The 12,102-nt window shown below is 29.2% G+C and overlaps 1 protein-coding gene across 1 annotated transcript in view; it reads right to left on the bottom strand.

The window, feature by feature from the left end:
- Positions 1–7,056: 7,056 nt before the first annotated feature.
- LOC129963411 (uncharacterized) overlaps positions 7,057–12,102 on the bottom strand; it is a 28,123-nt gene continuing 23,077 nt past the window's right edge. The window contains exons 10-11 of the mRNA XM_056077766.1: positions 8,672–8,701; positions 7,057–7,182 (exon numbers count right to left, since the gene is read on the bottom strand). Coding sequence (XP_055933741.1) covers positions 7,127–7,182; positions 8,672–8,701 — 86 coding nt within the window. The 3' untranslated portion in view covers positions 7,057–7,126. The remainder of the gene's footprint in view (positions 7,183–8,671; positions 8,702–12,102) is intronic.

Raw genomic sequence — 12,102 nt, 5'->3', positions numbered from 1 at the left:
ATATATATATATATATATATATATATATATTGGAGATATTTTTGCTATATTTTATACCAATAGGGTCATGAATCATGCTAATATAATAACTTAAATTGCTTTTTAACAAACTGAGATACAAATACGAGGGACATCAAAATATAAGAGATTCCAAACATGACTTAATTTGTTCAAATTTTTCAAGTGTTGATTGCTATTTATGTTATTCTGAAACTGAAAATTAACCCAAAACAAACATTGCAGATATAAAAAGAATATGATAAAGAATCTCTGCTTTTATTCATTCTCTTTATTGCTATGTTCTTTATCTTTTGTGTTTGTTTCTAGAAATTTGAATATCCATTTGAACATTCATTTGACATTATATTACCAGATTTCCTTTAGATTAGGTAAACAATTTGTCTTCTCTATAAAAACATTTAATAAATTGTATTTTTTGGTTCAGAATAGGTTCTCTATCTTGAAATACCTTATTTTGATAATCGGTAGAAATAAAACTGTTTAATATCTTGCTTTAGACAAATTATAATGTATAGTTATATGATTATGGTGAAAGAATGTAAAGTAAATTACGAAGAATTCAATGCCATTGTTATTTTAATTTGCATAGTATTATGATTTATTAACTTTTTTAAATTTTGAGTGTATTTTGACTGTAAAATTTCATGATATTGTTATTTAATTATCTTTTTCAATATTTCATATTGAAGTCTTCCATGTAGCTTAATATTCATATATAAGTTTGAATTATTGCAAACAATACAATATTATCAAGAAACTCCTGTAAATTTATATTTCTAAGACTGTTAATGTATTGTTATAAAGGTTTTTATTAAATTTCAGTTTCACATTTTTGTACATTAAAGTCATTTATGAATTATTAATATAGTCAAACAGTCAATATTGTTCTTTTTCCCCTTATTATATATTTGTGGGCTTTGCTTATTTAAATCATTATGTAATTCTCTTTGATTTTATATATAAAGAAACAAAGGTTTTTCACTCCTTTGAGACAAAATAATTCAGTTCTAGTATCAAATATTTCATATTCTGTAATATATGATTAATTATGAATTATGTTTTTTTCTTCCAAAATTTGAGGGAACTAGTGAAATGAAATATGTGTACATTGTCCATATTTTATCCTCTTGATGTTAATTAATTGGTATTAGATATTTTCTGGTTTAAAGTACTTTTTATCTTGGTGAAAAAGAAATTATTATTTAGTTACTTCATATTACTTATTTGTATCATACTAGAAATTTTACTTTTTTCAGCATTATTTTGAAGTTTACAGTCTTCATCAGATTTTTAAGATCTGCACACTTTATTACTTAGTATAGGTAAGCAAAGGAACTGTTTTGCTTTTCTGTACTTTTATGAGCAAAACATGAATTCTTGAAAAATTCATAAATATCTGACCTTCTACTGGTTTCTAATTTTCAGAACAGTAATTGCTTGTCAGTGAAGCATTAACATTTAGTGCTTTTATTTTAGTAGACCTACATGTAAAAATTGATTCCATGGCTGATTTAGGAGCCTACTGTTGTATTATGTGATAGCAGTAGAAGTATTGATGCATTTGCATTTAAAAATTTGTTATAATTGTTTTTGTAATTGTTGAATTATTAGATATTCATATGATATAAACAAGAAATTTAAATATGTGTAATTTGCATAGTTTTTGTTCCCTACTGTTAGCAGTTGAGTTGAAATTGCATTACTGGAACCATTGAAAGATGTCTCCTAATTTTAAAATTAATGTCATAAGTTGTAAATTTAGAATATATTCAATAATTTTTAAGAGCTTGTTCATTCCATTTATTTTTGTTTTTCCACTTATTCATTTTTTTTTTTTTTTCTAATTTTAAATAGAGACTGAAATGAAAATGCAATGATATATAATCTGGTTGTAGAGAATTCACTCATTTAATGAATCTTATTAGGATTCCTTCTGTTTGATTACTACTTAGATATTAATTCGATAATACGTGCTTTATACTTGGAAAATAAAATTATCTGCTAATGAAAGATTTAGATTTTTAAAAAATCATCAATAAATTTATTAGTAGATTTTTTTTTCCCTTTGTAGGCTAAGACAATAGCTCTAAAATAAATTTTGACTCTCATATCTTCTTAATGATCTTTTCACTAAGCCTTTATTTCCTTTGGAATAAATTTGTTGCATATGTTAAGTAATCCTATTGACTTCAGTGTATATAGGATTGATAATAGGATCACTGACATGTAACATGTTTTTATTGAAATATGTTATCATTTACAGATAATCTCAAAATGTAATAATTTTTTTGCTGGCACTATTTTCTTAAATTCATCTCATATATTGCATGTTTTTCATAAAATTCATTCTTTGTAAATGTTATTTTCAGATTATTTTTATTAAAAAAATGAATCATTGAAATTCATCTTTTATTACTCTAAAACAAAATCTGTTAAATTTTTTTAATTATTTAAAAAAAATTAGTTACTATGCATATTTTAAATTGTTATTTATTCTTAGTCAAATAAGTGATAATAGTATCTTGAACATATCATCATTATTATAAATATCAATATGATGAAAATAAGAAAAAAATTGCTGCATTTTAAAAGTAAAAATTATGTTGTAATTTTTTTTTTTTTTTTTTTTTTGCATGTATTACTATAGTTCCCAGAAAAGTCCATTTTGTGATACTTTCATCTATGCAACTGTGATTTCTCAGTATTTTTATTGTAATATTATGTACAGAATTATTATATTGTTTTTGGAAATAAAGTATTGTTTTTACAAAGATTCAATTTTATTTGCACTTATTGAAGCACCACTCAAGTGGTTCATCTCAGTGTATCTTATTTTCTAGGAACTTAAGGGCAGACAAAACTCTTAAAAACTTTAAAAAATGATGAAAAGTGTTTAGATTTGCATTAGTACTTTTTTTTTTTTTTTGCTTTGTTAAATATAAGTTAGAAAATATACCTGGTGCGATGAGAACAGAGAATGAGTTGAGTTGGAGGGACGTTTTATATCCGATTCTAACCCTTATATGTCCATTACTCTATTAGCACAAAATGCCAAACATTGTTATTCTATTTTCGCAACACTGTTCGCCGAGCAGAATATCGAGCAACATTGCTGTGGCATCATACCGTATCTTGTGAGAATGGGGTGAGCTGATCTTTCGCGAACACTTCACTCTGAAAACCGAGCTGGAATGTGAAAATGGAAAGTTTTGGAGTGATGTGGAAAGGAAGGTTGGATATCCAATCTACTCCGATTTATGTTACTTGATGGCATTTGGAATGGGGGCTGCCAATCCTTTGCAAAAATACTTTGGGAATGAGCAATGGAGGGTGTTAAGAATTCATTTGACCAAGTGGTCTTCATGGGCTGAGCCAGCTATCAATCATGTAAATACCATGTAGTCTCACTGTTTTTTCTTTTCCAGCAGAAGTGAACTATGGGGAGTGTGATCTCGGCTCTCTGCCGAATATTATGCGTAGTTCTCTAGGCCCGCTACACTATTGGGTAATATTTTTCTTGAATAATATGGGTAATCAAATGCCTTTTGTCCATCAAGTTTTATTTAACTTGTTATTAGAAATTTTCAATCTTTTGATGTTACCAATAAACCATAAAAAGACAAACCTTTGTCTTGAAGTCATTTCACCCAGGTAACAGTATCCACTATCAAATAAATTATTGCTAATCAAGAAAGTCAATAATTTTCAGAGGGGGAGGTATGGGATTTGTGGTTTTATGAAAGTGAATAAAGAAAACTGTACTTTAGCGAAGCAGAAGGCACGAGTTAGAGGATTGGGTTTGGCTTGAGATTTAACATAATGGTAAACTGTACTAAACAAATATACATTTAAACAGCCAGCAAATTCCGAGAAAATAGTCTTCAAACTTCGACATAGCTTATATGCACTTAACCTGCCGCTGCTTTGAGGACTCCAACGGATGCTAATTACTTCATATGCAGGATGCCGTGGTGCACGATACATGTTTAGCTTTCTCTTTTAATTTTTTTTTTTTCAAAATAATTTGAAGTAAAGTGCCAATTTAATTTATATTTCATTTTTATGCAGAAATAAATGTTTATTCTGCTAATTAATGAATTCGAAAGAAAAATAATTATAAATATCTTTAACAATTGAAAATAATTTAAATGACTATTATTGTTTTAAAGCAATTTATAACCCGTTCCCTTCCCTTGTAAGCCTAATCGGACTATCGAACAGATGGCAAAATGACGAAGGTTTATTTTTTACTACAGTTCGAGAGGCTCGCATCAAAACTGAATTTATTGATAACATTCTTCCAACAGGGGCAGACTGACCAGGTTACCGTCGGGAAAGTGAGGCCTTTTTACACATAAGACAATGCGGTCCCCAGGAAGAAAGAGCAAAGCAACATAGAGCTGAGATACTAATACTTTACATCAGCTCTATGGAAAGCAAGAACCGTGCTATAGCAAGGTTCTTGCACTTCGTCTTATAGATCGAAAGATAGCGATAGGTTTAATATGTTATACATTTTGGAAGAAATTAATACTTTTGTTAAGCAGATTTCAAAATAGCAAAAATTTGTATTTTTCGACAGATTTCGTCGCGTTCTGATTGACATTGCCCAATCCATTAATATTCTTCCAGTTTAAAGAAATAGTTAAACATTCTTGGTCACATGATAAGGGAGTTCAAGATATACACATTTAACAAGTTCCAGCCTCATCTGATTTTCGATTACAAGATTTAAAAATAAGTTGGTTTCTTAGTACGTATTGTTCGCATTTTGGCCGAATTTCGCCATTTCGTTACTGTTATTTCCATTTCAAGAAAATGTTGAAAGCATTGTTAGTACAAAGAAGATAAAAAATACAAGTATAGATGGAATTTCAGCTCATTTTTCTTCCAATTTATGTATAAAGTTAAAAACAGTTCATTAGTATTTTATGGAAGTTGAGATATACATATTTAACGACTTTCAACCCATTGGGTGTTCTAGATACCAAGATAACGAAAAACTTGTTCAAACTGCTTAATAGATTATACCAGAGATGAAAGTACACGCATCAAATAAGTTTCAGTGCATTTGCCCCGATAAACTCGAAAGCAATAAAAGGAGTATTGTTTTGACAAACTTTGCCGAGTTCTGTTCAAAATGTTCCTTTCATTGAATTTTCTTCTAGTTTCAATAAAACTGCTTCGTAATATGATGAAGGAACATATTTGACAAGTTTCAGTGTTATTGGATTTACAGATTTTTAAGGTAACGGAAAGTAAAATAACTGCTTGATAAATGAAATACGCGTATGAATGAATTATTCAGCCCATTCATCGTTATCGATTCAGCAATAAGAAAAGGTGTATTTTGAAAGTTCTCACCGTGTTCCGTTCCACAATTGTTCTTTTTTTAAACATTTTACCATGTAAAGAAAGTTTCTTGTTAAGGGAAAATAAATGATGCATATTTAATAAGTTTTAGTCTTATTGTACTTATATTAGATAATGAAGGGTTAAATTATGGAGACATCTTGTAGCGTTTTGCGAAATTGCTTTCTATTTATATACTACAAGAAACTGTTTAATAGATGATACAGACGAATAAAATACTCGTATTAACCAGTAGTATTACTCCCCCCCCCCCATAGACTCGAAAACACGGCATTTTCTTTATTTTTTTTTTTTTTTATTTTTTTTTTTTTTAATTGTTTGTTTGTTTTAAGAGATCTTACCGAGTTTTGAGAAAAATTGGCCTTTTCGTTAATATCTTTCAAATTTTATTTAAAGGTTAAAGCAGCTTCATAGTATGATAAGGGAATTGGATAAATACAGGGTAAACAAGCTTCAACATTATCATATTCAGAGATTTTTAAGATAGTGGAAGGATGATTTTCGGTATATAACTCGCGGCATTTTTTACCGAAAATTTCCCTGTTCGTTCGAACCTTGTTTCTCCAAATCAATATTCGAACGCCTTAATACATTGATATGGGAGGTTAACACACATCTATTATCGAAGTTTTAGTCCTTCGCCCTCGTAAATTCTAAAATAGCAAAAAAAAAATGTGGTTTTTGGCCTATCTAGCCATTTTCTAACCAAAATTGCTCTTACTTTTAATGTCGTTCCAATTTAATGAAAGAATTAAAAACTCTAGATAGAATGATCCAGTACCCTCATATACAAATTTCCAACAAGTTTGTCAGTTTGGAACAAATTGCAAGGGTGCGTCTGTGAACAGCAAGTCCGCAGAGAATTTTATGTACACAACGAACGTGGGAAAAATCAAATTAAAATCTTTTGCTCAGGAGGAAGATGCGAAACCACAATTGAAAACTTACGATTCATTACACAGCGATCGTACATTGCATTTCTCTTAAATCGTTTCATTTCATCTGAAATTAAGATCGGAGCTTAAACATGGGCGCTGTTTTATTCAATGGATGTATATCAGAACAGGTAGAAATGGACTTCTCGGTGCTATTTCCATAAATAGCGATCCAAACACATTCATTCAGAAATACTTTACTAAAACTGAAGGAACCTCAAAGAATATTGTATTGATAAGCAAAACAAGAAAGAGAGAGAGAAAAAGAAAAATCATAAAACTGTTCCTCATTGAGGCGTGATTCTAACCAAAGATTAAAAAGTTCTGAATGACGCTGCCTACTCTCACCTCTCAACGCTTGGATTGAACAAAAATACAATAGGTTTATCGCCCGACACATTTCGTGCTGTTCTATCCGAAATGAACCTTTAGTTGAAATCCTTTCAGTTCGAAGAAAACATTGAAGCTGCTTTAGGAGATAGTATGGAAGACGTGCACTAATGTAGTTTGAGCCCATTTATTCTTATAGATTCCGAAATAACAAGAGGTCTATTCTCCCGTATGTATCGCCTTTTATGAACTGAGATTGTCCTCTTTGTAAATGGTGAGAAAAATTCTTTCTCGTCTTTCTTGATTAGCAGTGAGTCATTTTCGGTGCCATTATGAATCGATATTTCTTTCATAAACTATTCATATAAAAAATAAATAAAAAGTGGATCAAATTGTACTCAAGAATCTTTATTACGTGATAACTTCTTCAAATATAGTAACATTTTTAATTTGTTATTCCTTAATTATCATCTGAATTTCATTCTTCTAGGTTTCCGGTACTTGCAAATGTGAGGATCCATAACTAAATAAAGAAAAAAAATATGTATTAAATTTGATGAATAAATCTTTTACTAGAGATAAAACATGGTAGATTTCTTCGCATAATTATCAATAACATCCTAACACAATTTGCAGAAACATCTCAAAAATTTCATTTGAATTTTTGCTATTATTCAGAATTATAATTTCAATCATTATTGTTCAAGAAGGTTTTTTTTTCCTTCAATTTCATTTTTTTATCAAAAATATGCGAATAAATTGAACTTAAAATATCAATATACTTTATGATATACTTCTATTTAAATATGTTGGAACTATTTATTTTGTCTTACATAATTACATTCTTAACGACGAAAAGTCGTCTTGCAAGTGATCTAAAGAGAAAACAAACTTTTTTTTTTTTTCAAGATCTTAGAAAAGGCGGGAGACCTTCTTGTTTTTGAAGAACATCTTATTTTGTACAAAAATTTGGAAATGTGCAAATTGCTATTTGCACATTTGGTTAGTTCATTAATTGCTATGTTCACTCATTCTCTTTGAAAAAAATGCTTACTTTGCTGAATAAAAGTATCTGTATGATTTCAACATTGAAAAGTAAGTTTGTTAAAATTATTTTTGTCACATAAATATTTGACATTATTAGTTTATGCTTAGGTATACTAATAATGTCAAAAAATTAAAAATAATATTAATGTATTCTTAATACATGTAGACTAATAATCCTACTTTGTGTTAATTCTAGCTCTTTTATTCCTAACCAAAAATGAATGATTAATGTGAAATTGTGCTTTCTGGACCCTTGTTATTCCTTTGATCTGTTCAAAGTTACTGTAATCAACTCTAAATGGAAAACAAAATTGGAAGCAACAAAACAGAATTAAAAAAAAAAATTAGCGTAAATATTGATATTTCTAATCCCACTCGAAATAGTTGAAAAGCACACCGTCTCAATGCCGTCAATATGCGATGGGAACTGAATTCAGGAACTAGAGAAAAGAAAGCTATGTCACTTTTCTGAGGAAGCCAAAATTGTCCTTTGAAGTATTTTTTCCTTCAAAAGTTGCTTTTATCTCTCCATTGCTTAATACGTCTTACTGCGTTTTCCATTTTCAATCTTCAGTTATATAATAATTATAAATTATATTTTAGTTTGACAGTTATTTTACTTCGTTCATAAGATTTTTGGAAAAATAAGGCGCTTTTATTGGTATCCGGGGTTAATAATTTTTTTTCAAATTTTCATAGGCTAAAAGTTTGAAGCATTGAAGAAAATATAAATATTTTTATCAGAACTTTGTGTATTTTATAATTTTGTTTTGAGCTCAACCCTTTAACAAGTTAGTATATGCGGACATTCAATAAAAACATGTACATTAAACTGCTTTGTCTTTATATTAATAAATAATTTTCGGATTCTTGATGCTTTCGCATCATTTATTTCAAATTATTTTAATATTACCATATTTTTTTTTCAAAAATAATAATTTTTTAAAAAAAGGAAAAATGTATACCTTTTGTATAGCCATTCTTTAATTTTTCGACTGAAAAATAAGAACAAAACGTAGGTTATGTAAATTAAGTAATTTTGTTAAACAAATTAATAAACATGCATAGTAGGAATGAATACATTATATGTAAATTAAGTTTCCCAATCTTGGAAAAGCACAACATGATTATATTTCATACGATATTGCTATCTCGGCCGGCTTAAGCTTAATCGTAAGAAACCGATTTTGTTTATATTTCACAGTGATATACTTCTGAATAATCTATTTTGGAAAACATCCTAACACCTTGTTGCCTGTTTCTGAATGTGTCATTTAATGACATTTCATACCATGAAAATATAACAATGTCAGATGCAAAATATCGTTTCTTGTCTGCACCGATTACATAAGGCACGGAGTAAAAGAAAATATTTTTGTAGCTCTTAAGCCCTGAAGTAGAACTGGAAGAATTATGATATGAACATCATGTATATTATTACATTTAATAAATGATGACTGCATTTAATATAAAAACTCTCATAAGAACGCTAAGAATATTTATTAATATCTGAATGAATGGTCGTATTTAGTAGTAATTATTATATATTTTAATTATTAATTCTATTTGATTAAATAAGAATAATTTTTATTTTAATACGTACGAGTTTTTTTTCTTTTAATATTTTTATTTTGAGCCAAAATACAATCTAAACGGTGAAATTTTTCTACACAAATTTAAAGTTGAATGAAAAGTGAGTTTCTATTTCACATCAAAAGAAAGCTAACTTTTATTTATTTAATATCTTTGTTAATTCACGATTGGGGAAAAATTTTGGTTCATAATTATGGCAGTGAGGAGATCACTGCTCACAAATTTGTTTCCTTACGAGTCATTATGTTTACGTGGACAAATTAGCTGACATTTTTTAGAGGATTTGTGTGTATGTCTATTCACTCTCGGGTTTCTATTTTTTTTTTTTTTATACTCGAAGAATTTTATAATTCGAATTTTTCTTCAAAAATTCTGCTAGCCATTTTTTCTCTTGAGCTCTTTGCACATAATATCATCTATCACACAGAGTACTGAGACTATTTCAAGAAAAATGTCACATCATTATTATTTATTTATGCATCTTTTTGTCGTAACTGTGAGTACACACTTAATATAAAGTAGGTTTTTCTATTTTTCAGTAGCTTTTTTAACAATTGTAGTGATTGGATTTTGAAGCGTTAGGAAATAAACGTTCATAGATGGCGCTAGACCACTAGCGCGAGTGTAATTAAAAGAGTGATGTCATTCGAGTGTTTGCTCTTGGAGGAGAAGGAGTTACTGAGCAGAGTAACTCGAACGAATCTGCACTAAATTTGTTAAGTTTTCTATTTGCCTATTTTTTTTCAAAGCACTCACGAACCAGCCACGACAACAATGCTTTGAAGATCGTCACAATTCATAGAATTTCATTAATGCCTTTATGAACTGTACAGTGAAGGAATTCCTATGTGTAAACTAGAACAGGTAAAAGTTCTTTAAGAAATTCTCGTGCAATTCTCTGCAAACGTGCTTTGGCACGTTTGCAGATCTCTCTCTCTCTCTCTCTCATGATATCGAAAAAATGCTCTTTGTAAGTGCTCTGTGTGCACGCCTCATTGATAAATTAGCGAGGCATTCTTGCTGTTCTCCTTCACAGCTTTGATATTTTCAGATGATAAATTTGCTTACGTCAGAAAAAGAAACTTTTCTATGCAATTCAAAATATTTTCTGATAAATGACGCCATTTTAATTGTCACGCTTCCTCCCTTAATCGCCGCAATCAACAAATCCTGTTTTTAGAAAAGCCACTCTTATCTGCGTGGAGAAAAAATGCATCCAGTATTTTTATCTGACAAACCATAAATGCCCATGTACATGAACTAAAAAATATGTATTAATTTCTGATTGAATATTAGAGGAACCGCGACAATAAATAAAATTATAAAATTAAGGATGTAGATGTGATCGGCAAGATTCGTATTGAAGTCTCTAAAATTGAAGCATTTTTTACTTGGCTTAAGTATAGTGAACAATCTAATATTATTTTAGAAAATCACTCTTTTTTTTTAAAAAAATTATCGTATACAAAGTATACGAAAGAGAAGATGTAATCGTCAAAAAATTGGAATTCGAGAATCTCTACGTTTCAGATCACCCTGAGTTCTTTCGGAATATCAGAGACATGTTTTTCACACGTTTCTGGAATTACGTTTATCGCTCTGTCTCTGAACACGATAACTCAAATACCTTTTAAGCTAAAAGGAGGAAATTTGTTATATGGATTTAACATCGAATTTGTAGATTTCTGCCAAAATTTCAAAGAAATCCATTCTCAAAGAGTCTATTTGGGCGGTTTTCAGTATACAAGTGAATACAATAGTTACAAAACGTTAAAAAAAATCTAGATAGATGACATTTGCTACATAGGTTTAATTTTTATAATGAAAATCCACAATCAAATTTGGGACCAAATCTGTCGAGACGTTGTCTATCAGTCATTCTGCACTTTTACAAGCACATAAATGTAATAATTTAAAAATGAAACAATTGAGTCGAATAAAATTTGACAAGAGGCACTTTCTCTCAAAAACACATTAACTTAAATAAATGAATGCGCATGATATTTTCTAACGATCAAGTTTATGTACATCCATAGAGAGAGTCAGCCAGGCATTCAAACATAATTACGAAAAAAGTTTTTCCGGAAATAGTGAACGCTGAAATTCATCTAAATGAAATTTAATTAATTTTATTTTCCTGATTTCAATATATTTTCCATCCTTTTGTGTTTTTTTAAAATAAAATTAGGTAATAGAAGTGAAAAGCATAAAAAACTCGTCATGATGGGAACAGACAAAAATACAAGAAAAAGTGAATTCGAAATATTTCAGTAAAATTCTGTGGTCCCATTTGTTGCTTCAAAAGCATCCGCCTTATGTAAATAAACCTACACATTTTAGATTATTTGTTCATAATGTGTAAATAACGCATCCTTATTTTTATCCGAATTTATTTTTAAAAGAAATATTGACTGAACAGCGATTTCTCGTCGCTTCATATATTTGCTTGTTTGACTTCCAAGAGCAGATCGTAGCCTGAGAAAGGCAAAGCAAGTCATTTCAAAGTTTTCATGCTTTTAAAATATTTAATTGTTAGAAATCAAATGGAAAGAGGGTATAACGAATTGTCTTTGAATTGTTGTTTGAAACTTTATTAGGATGGTTCTTTTTTATTCTTGCTGTAATTTTGATAAAATCTAATTCAAAAATGACCTGTATTTGATTTTTTTTTCTTGAACTCTTAATACCAAGAAAAAATATTTTTTAAATTAAATTTCCACCTTTCATTTGCATTATTTATCAATGCCAAAAAGCATAGGTCTTTAGAAATTCGAGGGATGGAAACGAAACTTCAGCTCTGCCT

The sequence above is a fragment of the Argiope bruennichi genome, chromosome 3, assembly GCF_947563725.1.
Source record: "Argiope bruennichi chromosome 3, qqArgBrue1.1, whole genome shotgun sequence".
Classification (NCBI taxonomy): domain Eukaryota; kingdom Metazoa; phylum Arthropoda; class Arachnida; order Araneae; family Araneidae; genus Argiope; species Argiope bruennichi.
This window is presented reverse-complemented; position numbering and strand designations above follow the sequence as displayed.